At 37.0% G+C, this 21598-nt stretch overlaps 1 protein-coding gene across 1 annotated transcript in view; it reads left to right on the top strand.

The window, feature by feature from the left end:
• Nucleotides 1-21598, top strand: part of ARHGAP15 (Rho GTPase activating protein 15) — an 880171-nt gene that overhangs the window by 138114 nt on the left and 720459 nt on the right. The window contains exons 4-5 of the mRNA XM_043990715.1: nucleotides 544-605; nucleotides 16609-16696. Coding sequence (XP_043846650.1) covers nucleotides 544-605; nucleotides 16609-16696 — 150 coding nt within the window. The remainder of the gene's footprint in view (nucleotides 1-543; nucleotides 606-16608; nucleotides 16697-21598) is intronic.

Genomic DNA, 21598 nt, shown 5'->3' with positions numbered 1-21598 from the left:
AAACACTCAGTTATAGAATAACCCTCTTCCAACCAAAAAGTCTTACCTCTCTCTTCTGGAGATAATATTTAGCTTTTTAATACCCATTATCTCCCCCTTTTTATACTATGAATTCCTTGGAGATATTCAACAACCTACCATTTCCTAAGGTAAGTGAGGAAAGGTAGAAGGAAAGAGAATGTGGGTCTTATTGCAGCAATGGTAGGTAGAAAAGGAGGGAAGGATAGGCATTGCATTTGGGTTCATTTCATCATTTTGAAACAATTATACAAAGAAATTACTTCAATGTTCATTCACATAAAACAAAAATGAAGGTGCAGCCCACAAATCATTTCAAAATCTACCTATCTATCTCACTGTATTTAACTACTTGGGAAGGATATGACCTTACAGACACTTGTGATAAGCTATATGTGCATTATTAATGAAGTCCTATGACAGGAGACTTCCCTCCTGATAAAGACTCTTAAAAGAAATAGGTTCATTCAAACTAATAATGTATAAGAGTCTGCCATGTGTTTAACATTTGCATTTTTCTTGCAGATGGTTGAAAAGGAAGGATATCTCCAAAAAGCTAAAATCGCAGACGGAGGGAAGAAATTAAGGTATTAAAAAATCTTGTAATTTGATGTTTTATGCAATTAATGTGGTCCCTTCTTTCACATGATTAAACCTCTGTGATGGCCATTGTTTGGGTATTGTAGGGTACTGAATGATTACTGTCATTTTCTACTCACCTATCCATTATTATCATCATTATTCATTATATATTGTTCTGATGCAGCAAACATACAAATGAGTGTTTCATGACTGCTAGGAACTTGCAATCTAAATAGATGAGAAACTTTCTTCATTTGTTTAAAAAATTGATAGTTTGGGGAATTAATGTTTGCATTTAGTGATAATTTCATGCTTTAAAAGGTGGCAGAAGCAACAAGGGCACTGCAATTTTGGATCTGATTCACACAAATATAAAGGGTCTGGTGGCTGGGGTGCATATAATGGTCATGGTGAAAGTAGCTACTCTATTTTTACAAATTATGAAGAATAAATGTCAAAAGGTTCAGAAGAAAACTATATAGGAACTCATGAACTAAAATTCTTTAAGAGTACGCAGCCCAGATAGGATGGGAAACTCTGAAGAATAAAATCCTGAAGGCAAGAAGAGAAAGAATTGGAATTAAGAGGAAAAATGGAAGCTCTATGAAGAGACATATGGAGATACAGAGGGGAGTCACCAAGCAATGTTGACTAAAAGACATGTAGAGAAGAAGGGAGTAAGAGCAGATAATAGACCAAAATTATAAAAGTGTGGTACAGTTAAAAAAGAATAGAGTCAGAGTTGCTGAAATTCTAAATTGGATGAAGCTAGGGAGAAAAGCCAACAAAAAGGGATGCTTAAACTATAATTTTTAAAAGGGAGATCAAACAAGGGAAGGGACTATCTCTTGAGATAGTCTCTCTTGGGATACTTGCTCTTGGGATAGTGTTGGGATAATCTCAATGGGACCATGAGGTTGGAAATCAGAGAAAAAAGAAGTCATCAAAACCAGATGAGTTGCATTTTCTGTTGCTGAAGAAAACTGAAGAAAAAAATGTAATTTCTTTGCCACTGACAGTGACCTTTAAAAGATAATGGATAATAAGAGATATTACCATATAGGAAAAGAGTAAATATTTTCTCTAATTTTCATAAAGAATAGAGAATAAGTCTACAAATAATAGTTCAGTGAGTTTGACTTTGGTTCTTGACCCAATTTTAGAATGTTGGAGTGGGTCTACGGTGATGACCTTTAATAGAGACAAATACATCCTCTTACCACTAGTTTAAAAAATCAATATAACAAGTATAAGACATGGAGAAGCATGGCTATGTGGAAGTTGGTCTGAAATTATTTGTACTTTTTTTAGCAGAATGCAAGAGCATTATAACCTAATAGTATCATAAGATAGTCAAATAGCTTGCTAAAACAGCCTGCATGAAGAGAGGCCAGGGGTACAGAATTAAAGAGGTAGTAATCCTGCCATACTCTATTCTCATCAGGGCATTTCTACAGTCCTATATTCACTTCTGGGAATCATATTTTAGAAATAAAATGATCGGGGTAGAGCCAAGATGGCCCAGGAAAGGCAATGACTTACCTGAACTCTCCTTAAGACCCCTCCAAATACCTTCAAATAAGGCAATAATACAATTGTTGAAGCAGCAGAACCCACAAAAGAAGAGGGTGAAATAATTTTCCAACCAAAGACAATTTAGAAAGGTGGCAGGAAAGGTCTGTTGTCTGGGGGTGAGAGTGAAGCACAGCCCAGCACAGGCTGCACCAGTGCAGACCCGGCCCCAGCACAGATCCTGTCCTAGCCACAGTAAACCAAAAGCAGGCCTCCAAAGCTTCCGAATCACTGGCAGAAAGCCCACAGATGGTAAGGGAGTTGAACAACTCCAGAAGGAGCTTACAGTGGTCTCTTTGCTAGAACTGAAGCAGGACTCTGTTGTTTTTCCCATACTCAGATCCAGGTCACAGTCATGGGTGGCAGTCCCAGGCAGGGGAGGAGAACAAGCACACAAAAGCTTGCAGCCACAGCGGAGCAGGCTTCATAATTCCAAGGCAGAAAAGTAAGCCTGTGGTTGCTTGCAGACCAGAGCACAGGCCAGGACATTAGTAAACATATTTCTCCTTAAATCATAATACCTTAGAAGAATTAAAGACTTACAAATTCCTAGAAGTATCTCTGAAAGCAGATGCACAAACCCCCTGAAGCTTTGGACAGTGCACCCTCCACCTTGGAAGCAGTGCCCCCGTTTAACAAAGAGTTCAAAGTCAAGAAATAGATTGGGAAAATGAAGAAACAGGAAAAAAATACTGAGCCTAGAAAGTTTCTGTGGTGATAAGGAAGATCAAAATATATTCTCAGAAGAAGATAACAAAGTCAAAGCTCCTACATTCAAAGCTTCTAAGAAACACATGAAATGGTCTCAGGCCATAAAAGGGCTCAAAAAGGACTTTGAAAATAAAATAAGAGAGGTAGAGGAAAAAATGGAAAGATAAATGAGAGTGATGCAAGAAAATCATGAAAAAATTCAACAGCTTGGTAAAGAAGGCACACAAAAAATACCAAAGAAAATAATACCTTACAAAAATGTCTGGGCCAAATGGTAAAAGAGGTACAAAAAGCCAATGAGGAAAAGAATGCATTGAAAAGCCAAATTGGCCAAATGGAAGAGGAGGTACAAAATCTCTCTAAAGAAAACAACTCCTTAAAAATTAGGAGTAAATGGAAGCTAATGCTTTTATGAGAAATCAAGAAACAATAAAGCAAAACCAAAACAGTGAAAAAATAGAGGGCAATGCAAAATACCTAATTGGAAAATAGATCCAGGAAAGATAATTTGAAAATTATTGGACTACCTGAAAGCCATGATCAAAAAAAGAGCCTAAACATCATCTTCCAAGAAATTGTCAAGGAAAATTGCCCTGATATTCTAGAACCAGAAGGTAAAATAAAAATTGAAAGAATCCACCAATCACCTCCTGAAAGAGATCCCAAAAGGAAAACTTCCAGAAATATTATAGCCAAATTCCAGAGAGCCCAGGTCAAGGAGAAAATATTGCAAGCAGCCAAAAAGAAACAATTCAAATATTGTGGAACCACATTCAGGATAACACAAGGTCTAGTAGCTTCTACATCAAAGTATCAGAGGGCTTGGAATATGATATTCCACAGGGCAAAGGAACTGAGATTACAACCAAAAATCACCTATCCAGCAAAACTAAGTATGATCCTTTGGGAAGGGGGGGAATGGGAATTCAATGATAGAGAAGACTTTCAGGCATTCTTGATGAAAAGGCCTGAGTTGAATGGAAATTTTGACTTTCAAATACAAGAACTTAGAGAAGCATAAAAAGGTAAACAGGAAAAAGAAATCATAAGGGATATTACAATTTTAAAATGTTTACATTCCTATGTGGGAAGATCATACTTATAACTCATAAGAATTTTCTCAATTTTAGGGCAGGTGGAAAGAAGTATATTTAGACAGAAGGTACAAGTATGAGTTGAATATGAAGGGATGATATCTTGAAAAAAATAAAATTAATGGGTGAGGGGAATGCACTGGGAGAAAGAGAATGGGAGAATGGAATAGGGTTAAAGTATCTCACATAAAAGAAATAAGAAAAAGCTTATCCAGTAGAGGGGAAGATGGGGGAGGTGCTAGGGAGTGTGTGAGCCTTACTCTTATCAGAATTAGCTCAAAAAGGGAATAACATACACATTCAATTGGGTATAGTAATCTATCTGACCCTGCAGATAAGTAGGAGGGGAAAGGGATGGGGGAGGCGAGGGAGTGATAGAAGGGAAGACATATTGGAGAAGGGGGCAGTCAGAAGCAAAACACTTTTGAGGAGGGACAGGGTGAAAGAAGATAGAAAATAGAGTAAATGACATGGGGAGGCAATAGGATGGAAGGAAATACAGTTAGCAATAGTAATTGTGAAATTAAACAAGTTTGTCTGACAGGCCTCATTTCTCAAACACATAGAGAACTAAATAAAATGTATTAAAATAAGAGCTATTCCCCAATTGATAAATGATCAAAAGATATGAAGTTTTCAAATGAAATAATCAAAGCTATCTATAGCCATATTGAAAAAAAAATGCTCTAACTCACTATTGATTGAAGACATGCAGGTCAAAACAATTCTGGGATACTACTTCATGCCTATTGGATTGAGTAATAGGAGAGCAGAGGAAAATGAAAAAATGTTGTAGGGGATATAGGGAAAATGAGACATTAAAGCACTCTAGGTGAAGTTGTAAATCAATTAAAACATTCTGTAGAGCAATTTGGAACTATGGCCAAAGGGCTATAAAATCATGTATATTCTTTGGTTTCCAAAAAGAGATTAAAAAAAAAAAGTTGAATTCAAAATTGAGGAAATGCCCATCAATTGGAGAATGGCTGAACAAATTGTGGGATGTGATTATGATGGAACACTATTGTGCTATAAGAAATGATGAGATGGGGCAGCTAGGTTGCTCAGTGGATAAAGCACCAGCCCCAGATTCAGGAGGACCTGAGTTCAAATCCAGCCTCAGACACTTGACACTTAATGGTTGTGTGATCCTGGGCAAGTCACTTAACCCTCATTGCCCCACCAAAAAATAACAAAATAAAAAAAGGTGAGCAGAATGTTATCAGAAAAACCTGGGGGCAGCTAGGTGGTGCAGTGGATAGAGCACCGGCCCTGGATTCAGGAGTACCTGAGTTCAAATCCGGCTTCAGACACTTAACACTTACTAGCTGTGTGACCCTGGGCAAGTCACTTAACCCCAATTGCCTCACCAAAAAAAAAAAAAAAGAAAAAAGAAAAACCTGGAAAGATTTACATGAACTAATTCAAAGTGAAATGTACTGTATACAAAGTAACAGCAATATTGTAAGATGTGTGTCAATTGTGAATGACCGCTATTTTCAGCAATAATATGATCCAAGATAACTCTAAAGAACTTAGGAAAAAAGCAATCCACCTCCAGAGAAAGAACTGATAGTGTCCAAATACAGATTAAGCATAATTTTTTTAGTTCCTTTTTCTTAAGGGTTTTTTTTTTGTCTGTTTTCTTTCACAACCTAACTTATGTGGAAATGTTTTACATGACTATATATGTATAACTTATATTGAATTGCTTGTGTTCTTAAAGAGAGGTGGGGAGGGAGGGAGGAAGAGAATTTGGAATGCAAAGTTTTAAAAATCTATGTTAAAATTGTTTTTGCTTGTAATTTGGGGAAAAAAATCTAAATTCTAAAAACAAGAAAATTGATGAACTGAAGAAAGTTCAAAAGGATTTTGTGAACTATAAGGAATAGTTGAAGGAATTGTCAATGCTTAGAATGTAGAAGAGAAAATTTTTGTTTTGAGTAATATGATAGCTATCATCAATTAGATTTGTTCTTGGGAAAGTCACTTAACCTCTTCAAGCCTCAGTTTTACAAAATGAAGAGTTTGGAATTAGCTGATGATCTTTTAGCTGTCTCATTTCCATGTTTCTAAATCTGAGCCATCCCTTGGTACTTTCCATGAAGCCTTTAACAATTATTCTAGTCCACACTGATTTCTCCTTTCTTAGGAGTTCTATTGGACTTATAGGCATTATCATATTGGATTTTTGTAGTGCATGTTAACTAGATTCCAAATTTGCTAAAAGCAAAAATGGTATCATATTCCTTTTCCATTCCTCAGTATCTAGCACAGTGGTAGGTAAATAATACGAACATAAATACTTGATAAATTGAAATACAATTTATTCCCTGAAATATTCATACTGAAGAAGCAGCATGGCATGGTGGATAAAGAGGTGTCCTCTGAATCAGGAGAAGATGGATTCAAGTCAAATACTGGCTTTCTGACTGTAAGCAGCTCATTTAACATCTCACAGCCTCAGACAATTTTAACATTTTAAATTTCAGAGTAGCTGTCAATCTGCATTATTATTGGAAGTTTTTCATCTTGAGTTCTTCATACAGACAAAATCATAGGCCTAATTAAAAAAATCTTCATGCAAATTATCTTTTACTTGACTTATTTGATTCCTCTCCTCTCCTCTCCCATATTCCCTATCTCTTCTTCTTTCAGTATTTCTTCAAAGAAATATCACTGTCCAAACCATATGTGTGCTCTTATTTTCTATTCAAATTTATTAGTCTCATGGTCTCACATTAGCTATGGTTAATATTATCAAGTCCTTCCCTTATGCCTACAAACATGCCCAAGTGTCTCCCATCCTTAAAATTCTTGACCAAATATTACCACCCTGCTTTTCTATTCCAGCTCTCCATTTTTCAGCCCAACTCCCTAAAAAAAGCCATCTACTCTCAATACCTACCCTGCCTCCTTATACCCCGTCTAATATGGCTTCTAACCACATTACTCACCTGTAATGGCGCTCTTGAAAGTTACCAATAATCCCTTAAGTGTCATATCAAATAATGTCTCCTTCATCCTCATATTCCTTGATGTTTCCACAGTATTTGATATTGTTGGCCACCATATTCTCTTGGATATTTTTTCTCTCCTGGTTTTTGTGACATTTATCACTTCTGATTCTCTTGCTTGTTGGACTCCTCCTTCTTAGTCTCTTCTGGCCCTCTAACTGTAGCAGGTACTGACAAGGCTCTGTTCTGGGCCTTCTTATCTTTTCTTTCTACTCTCTCTCAGTGATCCCATCAACTCCCAAGGGTTCCATTACCATCACTATGGTGATAATTCTTGGATCTACAAATCTTACCCTTATCTCTCTTCTGAGGCATTCTACATCACAAATTGCCTATACCTTGGAGGCATATCACATTAAAACAGAACCTATTATCTTCTGCCACCCTCAAACCCCACCCCCTTTTACAAATATCCCTATTCCTGTTGAGGGCATCACCATTCTTTCACCATCCTTACTCACAACCTCAATGACACCTTCAATTCCAAAATCTCAAAATACCCCACATGTATAATCAATTTGCCAAGTTGTCATTTCTATCTCCACAATATCTCTCACATATGTCTCCTCCTCTCCACTGAAAAAAACCCACTCTATTTTAGGCCTTCGACATCATCTAGACCATTAGACTATTCTCATTTGGTCAGCATGCCTTAAGTCTATGCTTTTACCTATCCATCCTTCTACTATTTAGTAATTTGATATTACTAAAACATAGTTTATAGGCCTATCAATCCTTGGGTCAGTAAGCTCCAGGGGCTCCCTATTACCTCTAAGATCAAATATAAATCCTTTTTCAATATTTCAGTCTCTTTACAAACTGCTCACTTCCTACCTTTCCAGTCTTCTTAAACTCAATGTTTTGTACATGTAACACTCCATCTCCCTTTTCTGTACTTTTGCATTGACTGGTCCCCTCTCCTGGAATGTAATTCTTCTCTCCATTACTATTTGGAATCTCTTATTTCCTTCAAGAATCAGCTCAGATCCCACCTTCTTCATGAAACCTTTCTGTAAGGGAAAACAATCCTCTTCTCAATAATTCTCAGGAACTCAACAGTAATGTGACAAAGGTTCTTTTATTTCCTTCTCATGAGGAGGCGCCCTAGTGTAGAGCTAGTGGGTGCAAAGAAAGGGGGCTCAAAGAACCTATTTTAAACCCTAGTCCCTAACATGAATGGACCCTCCCCTTTTTCATCATTGATCTGATTACTCAAGGGTTATAATCTATGCGCAAAAACTAGCTAATTGGAATGCAGCATTCCCATCCCTCTTCCTTATATGGGCATAACTCAGGAGTGCACCTTATTCTTCCTTATATGGACACAACTCAAGAGCAGACCTTATTGAGACCAGGGTTCCTTGAACCATGTGATTTTGTTAGCCAGAGGGGGAGGAAGGAATCTGAGACCTTTGTCCTAAAAACAGGTCAGGAAGAGTATGATTCACTGTTATATCCTCATTGAGAGGAGACAATTACCCATTTTCTTACACTTTCCTAGTTCTCCCAGATGCTAGTCCAACCTTCCCCAAGACTCCCACTCTCTATAAAATGCTCCAATAGCTTGTGTCTCAAATAGCCTCTGACAACTGAAGCTCAACTCTTGGCCTTCTTATGGCAGAACTGTTTCCACTAACAGGAGAAGGGGTGAAGGCGAGTCACTGGCACCTTAAAACCAGTCGTTTCAGGCAGGTGGGGCTTGCTAGCCTTGGCAGGCAACCAGCCTAGGGGAAGGAACCCTGATTTTAAACCTCCGCTGCCTTGAGGCTATACCCATATATGAGAAAGGCTTGGGGAGTTAACCCTGAGGAAAAATCAGGAGTTGGAGTCCCTTGGGCAGTTGGATGTTGGACATCACATCCCTCTGGCAACTTCTATGGTGGCACTGGTGTGAAACTGTACTGGCTCTGCCTCTCCTTTGGATCCACCAATGTCTCGGAGAGGGAAAACGTGCTGCATGGGCAACAGTTTGTTTTCCATATAGATCTGCCAATGTCAGCACCCTGGAGAGGACACTCCAACTACTCCTTATGGGGTAGATACAACACGGGATGCGGCAGTTACCAGTTATAAGTCACTCAGGAGCTGCAGCTCCCACATCGGACTTCACAGCCACACTGTGGCCTATGGCTCTTCAAGGCACTGATCCATGGTCGTCTGCAACTGGTGGAGGTCTACTACTACTATATGTATGTATGTATATGTATATGTGTGTGTATATGTATATATGTATTTGTATATATATTTGTATATATTCTATCACTTTTTGTCCACTTTCTAAATTAATTCTTCCAAAATGATTACATGTATATGTGCATGTATGTATAGATATACATAGAGATAGCTAGCTGATTAGCTATCTAAGGCATTTATTACACATTTGCTATGTACCAGGCACTGTGCTAATCACCAGGAATACAAAAACAACAAAATGAAACAGACTGTACTTTCAAAAAAACTATATTCTAATAAAGGACAATAAAACATAATGGAAAGCTTAAAAGCAGAGATATAGGAAAGAGGAAAAGAGGGTAATTATGTGGGGGCCAGGCAGAGAGTGTGAAGATGGACCAAGCAAGAGAGCCAGTGTAGAGAGTGACAGCAGCATGGATGGGTCTTCTTACTATATAGGTCTAAAGACTGACCAATCACTGAGTTAGCCTTAGGGTGGTGTGGGGGAAGGTATCTATATCCCTGTTTGTAGTTCAGAAAGTAGTAGGCTTGAGTAGCAGGGATAGAGGGAAGATATTTCAGAGAGTTTGGAGAAGAGGTATTGTTTAAAGTGATTTTTACAAAATGTTTTTTTGTAACTATATTTACTATTCCATGTATATTCAACATTTCTACCATCTGAATTCTACCTGTCTCTATGAGATTTTTACATGTACCTCAAAAAAACATTTTCATACCAAGATACTTAAAGACAGTGAATTATAAAATGCCAAAACAGTCAGGAGTACATTGAAATATAAATTTGTAGACCTACTAACTTGACTACAAGGTAAGAAAGATAGTATTACACAAATACTTTTAAAGTAACCTAGTCACAGAGTTCTCAGGGAATATTACTTCTCCACTTATTCCCATGGATGAATGGCAAGGATCAGAGTTAACAAGTCTGAGTCACACAGTTGCCAAAAGGAAATGAATTTTTGGAATGTCCAAAATTAAAATCATTTTTTCCCTGATTATTTTGGGATTTGTTACTCTCTCATTCCTTACATAAGGAGAGGTGGTTTTGGGTGACGGTCTTGGTAGTGATAGAACTGAAAAGGTTCCTTAAATATTCACTTGTTTAACAAGGAAAAATGTAAAGGATTCAGTGCATTCTGCGTGTGTTCTAAGGACCATCTTCCATTCAGCTTCCTTTAGAAGAGCAAATGTGATCAATGTTGGTGTTATAATGTGCTGCCATCCGGTGTCCATTTTGTAGAATGCAAAGAATTTCTATAAGGTTATATGTAGCAAATAGATTTCTCCCCTTTAAAGGTTCCTGTGTTGGGAACCTAACTTATTTTTGTAAGACATCTGTAAGCATTTTCTTTTGGATGCAATAAACACACACACAAACACACATACACACACACACACACACACAAACACATACTGAACTGATTGGTAAGGATTTTCTTGTAAGGATTTCTCTATCCATTTGTATTTTACTGGTTTTATTTCAATTTTAACCCAATGGTTATAACTTTTTTTTTTTTGGCAGGGCAATTGGGGTCAAGTGATTTGCCCAGGGTCACACAGCTAGTAAGTGTTAAGTATCTGAGGCCGGATCTGAACTCAGGTACTCCTGAATCCAGGGCCGGTGCTCTATCCACTGCACCACCTAGCTGCCCCTGGTTATTCCTTTTAAATCAAATTTTAATGAAAACCAACAGAAATTTTTCTGGACTGTGAGAAGAAAGGTGGTCTCCAGTACTTTCTCCTTTTTTATTTTTTTAAAATTATTATTATTGTTTTTTTGCGGGGCAATGGTGGTTAAGTGACTTGGCCAGGGTCACACAGCTAGTAAGGGTCAAGTGTCTGAGGCTGGATTTGAACTCAGGTACTCCTGAATCCAGGGCCAGTGCTTCATCCACTGTGCCACCTAGCCGCCCCACTTTCTCCATTTTTATTGGGTTATATGGGAAATGTTTTTTTAATCTGCTTCTGAGAAGTGGCCTGAGTTTTTTGAAATTATGGCTTCCCTGATATAGTATGTATGACAGTGTATTTCAGAGAAGAAAGAGAGAGCAATTAGCACTCATGTCTTGCCTTTGCCCCATTGAGGTATGTTCAGGAACATTCCTTGCAGTATAGAAGTAGTAAAATGATAACACTTCCCTCTCTCAAAGTAAAATTCTAATTCTAGATAGCCACAGATCAATGAACCTAACTAGGCTTAGGGTGAGAGTTACAGAATGCTTGGGCCAGTCTAAGCATGTAGTCTTTCTTTAAGGAGGTAAAGAATTCCAATCAGCTTCTTCACAGAAGAGAACATATTTAATACTTCTTCAAAGTTCTCATTGCACCAAACACAATATTTAGTACATAGTAGGTACTCTGAAAAACTTGCTCATTGATAGATCAAAAAGTCATTTAGACACTGAAGACAAGTGGGAATTCTATTATTGAGCTAGAGGATAGGAAGGTAATAGATATGTTGAAAAGTCAAGACAAAAATTAACTCAGGATGGACCATTTTGACTTCCAGCAAGGAGAAAAGGCATGTGAAACCTAAAGTTTTACCCAGAAAGAATGAAGACAGGTTTAGGCAATTTCATACTTCATACTTTAGGCAATTAATACTTCAACAGAAGTCTAGTTCTTAGAACAAGGGGTACGATGACAATAGAATGCCAGGATCAGTAGATGATACAATATAGAGGCACTGAAACCTTCTGTTAGAGGAGTAACATAATCACAGAAGTGCCTTAGGAAGATCACTTGATAGGGATGTGAAAAGAGATTGGGGAGAGGATAAATTGGACACAGGAAGTTCCACTTTGGAGGCTATTACTGCAACACATGCAAGAGGCAAGAGGGTCTGAACTGGGGCGGGGTGGGGGGTGTAGTGGAAATAGAAATAAAGTGACAGATGGAAATGATTTTTCAAAAGAACAGGCAGGACTTGGCAGCCATTTGGATGAGGAGGGCAGAGTTAAAGATGATTCTCATCTTTTGATCCTGGTTTACAGAGAGAATAGTAGTGATATGCTTTCAACAGAAATGAAGATGTTAAGGAAAGAGGAAGCTCATATGGGAAATCTACATGATTTCGTTCTGGGTATTATTTGAGAAATCAGTGAGGTATTGAAGTGGAGATATCCATCAAGCAGTTGGAAATACAGATCTATAGCTATGGAAAGTTGAAGATAAAGCTAGACATTGGAGAATGATCTGTATTAATTAATAAGCATTTATTAAGCATCCATATTGTGCCAAGCCTAAAGGGAAGTAAAGTATAAGAAAACTAGAAATTTAGGAAGATGAAGTTGTGAAGATTTAAATATCAGACAGAGGCAGAAGCCATGAGGATGGATGAGATCATTATAGTTGAGTAAATAAAAATAGATGAGAAGAGAACCAAGGGATGAATATTGGGAGTACCCACAATTAAGGCATGGGTAGAGGGACACTCAAGAAGACTGGGAAGAATCGTTCCTAGAGGTAAGAGATGAATCTTGACAGTGCAGTGTTATAGCAACCAAGAAGTTCTGAGGATAGAAGAGATGGTCACTAAATATGATAGATAGATAGATAGATAGATAGATAGATAGATAGATAGATAGATAGATAGATAGATAGATAGATAGATAGATAGATGATAGATAATGATGATGATGATAGATAGACAGACAGAGTACATGTAGTACATATATAACAAAGAGAAATGAGGACAGGAAAAAAAGGACATTGACTTTAGAGGGGGGGAAAGGTCATTGACCTTGGAAAAAATGTTTAAATACAGAAGTGAGGGCAGAAGCCAGAACATAAAAGTAAGAGGAAGTAGTGAATGGGGAATGAGAAGGAGCAAGTAGAGTATTCATCTCAGAACTTTATTAGTGAAAGGGTAAAAAAAGATAAGATGGTATGCTTAAAGGATTAGCAGAGGAAAGGGGAATTTGGTTTTTTTTAAAGAATGGGGAAGATCTGAGCATATTTGTAGGCAAAGGAAAAGGGGCCTAGAGATAAGGAGAAACTAAGGATGTATGGAAAGGTCTGTGTATTCTATACCTTCTCAATTCAGCCTCAGTTGCCTCTCCCCTTCAATTAGACAATGGAGCACCAAACTCCTAAACCTCCCTTAATAGAGGACTCAAAACCTTCCCCGGGAACTCTATTCTCCATCAATAATTCTGCTTGGCTTCCACTCCACAAAACAACATGTTTCCCCAGCTCACACCTCCACTCTCCTCTCCTATCATCCCCAAACTTTTTCAGCTTCCTTTTGTCCTCCCCCATTAGATTGTAAGCTCTTTGAGGGCAGAGATTGTCTCTTTTTCAATAAAGAATACATGCAGAAATTAGGGACTGGGAGAAGAAAGTGTGGGCTTGAAGGTCTGGGGTGAGAAAGAGGATGTAGAATACCAGGAGATATGTCAGAAAGAGGTAAAGCATTGCCATACTACAGTCAAGTCTTCATATCCTACAACTTTCCCAAGTGTCTTGTTGTTTAGTTGTTTCAGTCATGTTTGACTGTTTGTGACTCCATCTGGGGTTTTCTTGGCAAAGATATTAGGGTGGTTTGTCATTTCCTTCTCCAGATATACTACTATACAAATATACTACTATAAAACTATACTGGATTATTTATTGTTCTCCAAGCACAACCCATGATTCCCCACTTCTTATTCATTGCTCTCATAGTGTTTATTACTATCCCTTAAAATTCATTATCTCTGAACTCTATCAGTTGAAAGCCTATTCATCCTTTAACATCTGGCTCAAATGTCACCTCCTCCATGAAGCTCTCCTTGATGCCCTTCACGATGTAATCTCTCCCTTCCCTAGACTTTCATAGCATTTTTTTTGTGGGGGGCAATTGGGGTTAAGTGACTTGCCCAGGGTCACATAGCTAGTAAGTGTCAAGTGTCAGAGGATGGATTTGAATACAGGTCCTCCTGAATCCAGGGCTGGTGCTCTATCCACTGTGCCACATAGTTGCCCCAACTTTCATAGAATTTTAAAAAATATTTCTTTTAAGTCACTTGTGATATTCTTCCACGAATTATCATTATTTGGGTACTTGTCTTACTTGTGCCTACTAAATTGCAAATTTCTTGTGGGAATGGACTTCTTGATCTTGTTCATATTCTATCACCTAGAGTTCTATAGTACCTTAAACATGCAGGTACCTATTCAGTAAGAATATAAAAATAATTTAATTTGACCTGAATTTAAAGTGTGAACTATAGAATCTTGTACACTCAGGTTTTAAATTTGGGAACAGGAGATAAAAAATGTGTGCTGAAGTCTGACATGTGTGAAAGATGTTTTAGCTGTGAACGGGAGAAAACCCTCATTCTGTAACTCTTTAAACTTAAACTAAAAGTTCATGCTAAAAAAGATGCTGAAGCATAAAGTAGCATTTTTAGTGGCCAGTTGCCTTACAGTCTTCAAATGCAGAGCTGTGAAAAGAAGAGACAATAAAACTTAGAAAGACTCCTTTCCTGTCTGTCTCTCTGTCCTTCTATCAGTGATGTCACAAAACATCAATGCCATCCTTCCATTGGCTACTCTCAGGTCTATGATATCCAAGGCATAATAATCTATTTGAATCCACAGCATGTGATTCCCTCTTTCTATTGACTCTCCCTTAAGTCAGCACAAATCAGGGTACACAATACTAAAGCACAGGGGATTTGCCTAAAGCAGAAAGCCAAGTAAATAGCAGGCTACCACTTCCCCACACAAGTCATCCATGTAGTATTGGTCTCAGGTGTTGATGATCCATTCTAAGCTTATTCTGTTGCTTCCACAATGTAGCAGAAGTCAAGGCATGTCATACCCCCAGTCAGTCATGAGAGGCTTGTAGATGAGCATCTGCAGCCAAAGCATTGAGTGTATTGGTCTTTTCAGTATGACATCTCATGTAAATGACACTCAAATTGAAGTTTTGATGCAGGAAGAGCATAATTTTAAGTCCAGAAATTTGGAGGCAGAAAAAAAAATTGACTTCAAATGGTTTAAAGACCATGTAGTTCATATAAATTGTGTGCAACAAATGCCTAAGACACAGATATTTCTTGAATGTTTAACTCAGTTTTACAGTTTGAAAAGTTCAAGAGCATATTTCCTTTTGAAAAAATTGTCCTTATTGAACCAGTATGCCTTCAATCAAGCCAGTAAGTTCAAATGAAAAAGAGGAAATGGAAGGTAAAATGTTGTCAAACTGAATTACAAATATATTCTATAGGTTTTCCTGTGGGTCTCCTTAAATAATTTCCCAAAATTTCTTTGCTATCTGTGTGAATTGAACTCTTCCTTCCATTTTATGATCCTAAAATGAAAAACAATGTGCTATATTGGGAAGAGTATTCCCAATGCTGTTACCTCATCTCTCATCCTGACTGACAATCTGTCTGGCCTTGGGAAGCTACTTAACCTCTCAGCCTCAGTTTCCTCATCTTGAAAAGGAGTGGGGAAATCCTGAACTAAATGATTATGAAGTTCTCTTTTTCTTTAAGGATCCATTCCGTGAATCATAAGAATAGTATCACCCTTGGTTTCCAAATTAACAGGCAGGATTGATTAGCTATGTTTCGGGAATCATCTCCTTTTTTAACTTAGGCTATAAATTCAGGACTATTGATTGGTTGGAGAAGTATATTCTTTCTTATCACCGTGTGTCTTTTTGAGAAGAATTCATTGTATTCCTCAACACCTTTGTCATTAAAACTGGATTTTTTACCACAAGTAAAATATATTATTTAAAATGTGTGCTATTTGTCTTTTGACCTCTGTAGTCTGAATTATGCTTAATAGGCTTAATGGGTAGGAGTAAGGTTTCTGTCTTATATTTTTATCTTACTATTGCCTTTCTGTAAGACCTTGCTCATGCTCTTTTCTTTTTCTTTTTTCTCATTTACAAAAGTGATGTTTCTAGTATTAAGTCAAGATTTTAGGAAGATTCAAGAATGTAATGACCTTGTTCAGGACCTTATAGTCTAGAGGGAAATGTGCCTAGGAAAGAACACATGTATTCATTCATTCAACAAATACTATGTACTTTCAAGGTACTTACTATATAATTAGAGGAAAAGACACCTAAACCAAATAATTATGATACAAGGAAGAGTTAGATAAAGTGCAAAAGAGAGATCTGGCCAAAGTGTTATAAAAAGTACAAAGTGTTTTAGAAGACTGAAGAGGAAAAAGTTCTTTTCACTCAGAAAGGAAGTGAAGGTTTCAGAAAGTAGGTAGCTCCCAAGTTTTTATTATTACAGAATATTTTTCCCATTACCAATGTAGTCCTTGAATACAAACTAATCAGCACTTAATAAACAACATCTTGAAGAAGTGGTTAACATTTTCCTTTAAAGATTTTTACCTAGTACCCAAAGCCACAATTATGATATGACTTCTTCAAATCATGAACTTATATTGCTTTTATTTTTTTGAAGGAAAAACTGGTCCACTTCCTGGATTGTCCTTTCTAATCGGAAAATAGAATTCTACAAAGAATCTAAGCAACAAGCTCTTTCTAATCTGGTAAGTAGTTATCTCCTGACTGCTCTCATCTTTTCAGAAATATTATTAAATATAAGTTTGGTATCATAAAAAATTTCACCATGTCTTCAAGCCTCTAACATCTGAAAGTAGATTCAGGAAATGACTCAATAAACTTTTAATCGGATGAAGAGGGAATGGAACTTAGTGTCTGTTTTATTAAGTGGTGCATTTGGAGAATAATTGCAAAGCGAGATGAATGGTGAGTGGCTATCTAGTAATGTGAAGGTAACACTTTAAATTGAGGTGCCATTTATAAATGCTTTATTCTTATTTATGAAATGATCTCTAAATGTACCTACTTGCTCAAATAATGTATTATAAAGTATGTTATAAAATGCATTAGTAATAAATGCTTAATGGATGAGGCTATGAGAAGCTGTTGTAAAGAATATTATGAGACGTAAATCGTATTAAACCATGTATGTGCATCTTTAATACATGAATTTAAGTTGTTATCTGGCATGCAATAAAGTGCTTCACACATTAATAAATAATAATCAACTGTTTATAAATGGCACCTTAATATAGGGTATACCAATGGGGAAACATTGTAAGTTAGCAAAGTGATTTTTTATCTTAGTCTAACTGTGTGTGACACCCACCATATCCAGCTGACCTCACTGAATATTTCTTATGACTCCATCTAAATGCAACTAATACCCTTCCTGAATCCAATAGCCACTAAAAAGTGAAATCTGTAGTACCTCAGTATTATACCTGGAGGAGAGGCCACAGATGTCTGTCTTTAGGAATTTGACAGCCAGGACACAAACAATAATGGCATATAGCCCTTCAGTGCTCTCACAGGGAAGCTGTGGCCAGCAAACTCTTACACAGTATCCCAAACACAAAGAAGTCACCACCGAGAGTATGCCACTACAAAGGACACATTTGACAGAATCTGATTGTGAATGGTTCCCAAGGCTGTAGCTAACCTGCCAGACTGTGTTGAAGTGATGGGTAGCTGGGAAAGGTGCATGCCTGGCAGGAGTCAAAAACAATAACCTCATTTATATTTGGCAGGTAATGAAATGCTGGAAAGTTCTCTGCTCTCCAGCCATGAGTCATGTTTCCTGTGTAATCCTCTTTAAATGGGAAACACAAAATCATTCACTAAGGGGCATTCATTAAAGGAGGAGATTGGAGGAAGAACAAAAGGTGGCATTCGGTTTGTTCTGATAATTGCAATAGCCCTTTATCCCCAAGTGGCCAGCTGGTTTCAGAGTTTTGATGTGGTCCAATCAGGAAATTAATTATGAATAAATTAAATATACTTGAGTCTTTTGTAGTGAGCTACTTTAGACTGTTGCAGAAATTGTGTCAGTGTTTTTAAGTGTGTTTTTTTCCTCCCTGGCCAGGGTAAATTTAAGATAATCTCTTTTAAGGGAATGAAGTAACCTTAAGAGCAATCTGGCAGCAGGGGGTAAAAACAACCCCTCCCATTCCAATGCCATCCCCTTGGCTTTTTCTTTGGATGAATTCTGATGGGGTAGGTGGGGAAATGAAGAGAATTGTTTGCATTGCTCATGCTTTGCTGCTGAGAAGATCATCTTTGTCCTGCTGAGTGAGAAGAATACTGTTGGAGCTGAGTTTATATGAATGTGCTGGGCTAATGGGAGAGATTAGGTTCCAAATTAAAGCATTTGGTTTAGTTTAGTTTCTCCCCCCCCCCCTTAAATCTCTCTTACCAGGAGATGCACTTATCAACTGTTTAATTTTATCCAGGTGGGAGAAAACTCCATTTAAAGTTATGCCGAATATTTAAGAACCCAGAACACTAATTAGGTTTCTTTGGCTAAAAGGAAATTGGGTCTTTAGAACTGTTGCAAAAATCACAAAGCCTTTGACTTTTAGAAGAAGAAAGAAGAAATTGGTAAACACATCTTGGCACTACTAACACAGTACTCCTGGCTTTGTTTTCAGTGCCCTTATTTATTTATTTTTTCTCAGGCACTCATTGTCTTCAAAGGGAATTCAGGGAAGGAACTAAATGTGAGCTCTGGTAATAGAGATGAGAGTTAAGAGCTCTTGTTTATATAGCCTGAATTGTCTTACTAGTTGTCTTCTTGGATTTAATTCTAAGTAAGTATTAGAGTCTTAGCAGGATCAACCACATTGACCAATCCCCTTCTCAAAGAGATGATATGCCTACTGCCAAGTGTTGATTAAAGATAATGTGGTTTATTTTGAAAGGTTTTTATGATAAACATTCAGGATTTTTGTTCTTACCCACTTAACACATGCTCGCATGTGTTTCATTGTGTTGAGGGGGGAGAGGGGGCAAGGAATTCCTCCCTTTTATCCAAGAAGTCATTGGAAACTTCTCATGACTAATGACATAGAAAGGGGCTGAAAAATGTAAAAGGTATGCATGTGCTCAGATAAGCCCATTTGGGCAATTGAGGTCCATGAATGCTTGGTGCAAACTGAGCCAATCTAGGCATTCAAAGCAGAGAAAATGTGCTAATGGACAACAGTCCAAGAAAACTACCACAAGAGACCCTCATCAATAGGGGAAATATATGTGTGTATATATATGTGTATATATATATATATATATATATATATATATATATGTATATATATATGTATATATATGTGTATATATATATATATATATTAGTGTCTGTGTATTCATGGGCTGAGCTGGGCTTATTATCCTATTAGTCTTTTTTTTTTCTAATATAAATTTAAACTCTTCAGTATGGCATTTAAAGTTATCCACAATCCAGCTCTTCCTACCTTTCCAGACCTGGGTCATATTCATGCCCATCCTGTTACACCTTCGGTTCCAACCAAACTGACCTAATGAATAGCTCTTCCCCAGACTCAACACTTTTTTGCCAAGAACACACTTTAACCTCAGCCTCTGAGTATCCCTGGCTCAGTTTAAGTTTTCTCTACAGGAAGCCATTCCTGCTCCTTATATTTTCTTATTTTTGTACATGCCATATCTTCCTAATGAAAACGACAAGTCCTTGAGGGCTGGCATTGTCTTGTATTAAATCTTTGTATTTCTAGTGATTAATGTAGACAATGCCATCCACAAAGGACCACAGATTTTCAGTTGTTATGAACTTTAGAAGGAATCTTATCAAACACCCCCTCCCCTATTTTACAAATGAGGAAACTTGGGCAAGAGAAGTTCACTGATTTGTCCACAAATATAAAGTACTAAGGTTTCATTCCTAGTACTTCGGTCTTCTAACACCTTACTTCCCAAAATATACCCTTAGATCCAGTGAAACTGGCCTCCTGGCTGTTCCAGGAACAAGACATTACATCTCTAGGCTTTGGAAGTTTTTTTCAAAATGTCCCTGGTGCCTAGAATACTCTCCCTCCTCCCCTCTCACTACTGACTTCTCTGGCTTCCTTTAAATCCCAATTAAAATCTCAGGTACTCCTGACTCCAGGGCCGGTGCTCTATCCACTGCACCACCCAGCTGCCCCTACCAATTCATTTTTAAACTTTGGAGTTCAGGATGACCAGTGGCTAAATGTTCCCAGATCCATAGCTTGGGGGCTAGAGTCTGAATCCAAGAACAAATCACTCCACTCAGGTATGCCATCACCTTAAATATTTTATAAAGCTGAAATCTAGTGAAATTGAATATCAAGGAGAATTTAACAGATTTTATCTTAAAGGTGAATAATGTAGTAAGAGCATAAAAGGACTGACTTTAGAGATGAAAAGCATTTTAGAGATGATTTAGTCCAGTCTTCTTAATTTATAGATGATGAAACATTTCAGAATCTATCTTTTGAAAGTGAAATAATGGATAGTGTTGATTTCCCTATAATCTCAAATTCAATTCCTTTTGCTGCATTATAACTTAAATGATTTTCAGATGAATAAAAATTGCATTATTCAAATAGGAAACAGTGATAAGACTCTCATTTAGAAAATATGTACTGAGTGCCTCAAGGTATCTGAGGAAAGAGAAAGGGAATAAGCATTTATATAGTTCTGACTGTGTTAGTCACTATATTAAGAACTCTTTTTACAAATTTTATCTTATTTAAACTCTACAACAATACTATGAGGTTGGTGCTATTAGTATTTTCATTATACAGTTGAGGAAATTGAGGAAAACAGAGGTTAAGTGATTTGCCCAGAGTCACATAGCTAGTAAGTGTCTGAGGGTGGATTTGAACTCAAACCTTCCTGTCTCCAGGCCTAGGGCTCTTATCACTGTACCACCAGCTGACCTTAGAAAGATAATGAAGATGTAGAAAAAAATCTGATATTAATACCAAAAAAAAAAAAGGATCACAGAGGATAATCATAATTACCAGCATATATGTGATTGTGACTCCTTTATCATCTGCTAAAGGTGGGCCTAATGCCAGCATTCTCTCATTTCAGGTACATATTACTAGAAAAGGGAATCCTTTTTCAATAAATACTAATGGGAAAACCAAAAATTAGTCTGGAAAAAAATGAAGCATATATGTTATATGTGTGTATATAAATATATGTATGTATGTTTCTATATATGCATGTGAATGTGAATATGAATGTGTATATGCATATGTATATGTGTATATACAAATTTTACATCAAAGGTTCCAGTAAATTCTAGATAGATAGATAATCCAAGTATCCACCTTAAAAATTTATAGGAGAATAGAAGTTAATATAATTCATAATTATGAATGGTATTAATTCATAAACAGAAAAATTATAAAGGATAGCAATAATCTTAATTATATGAAATTAAAAAGCTTTTACAAAAATAAAACAAATTTAGTTAGAATAAGAGAAGAGTAGATAAAGCCATTGTATTAAATACTTCTAATGAATTACTAATATTCAACATCTATAGGAGTTTGGCATAAATAAATAAGATTAAATGTCATTCCCAGAAATGGTCAAAAGAC

The sequence above is a fragment of the Dromiciops gliroides genome, chromosome 3, assembly GCF_019393635.1.
Source record: "Dromiciops gliroides isolate mDroGli1 chromosome 3, mDroGli1.pri, whole genome shotgun sequence".
Taxonomy (NCBI): domain Eukaryota; kingdom Metazoa; phylum Chordata; class Mammalia; order Microbiotheria; family Microbiotheriidae; genus Dromiciops; species Dromiciops gliroides.
Note: the sequence above shows the minus strand (reverse complement) of the source record. Positions and strands in the feature narration are given on the sequence as shown.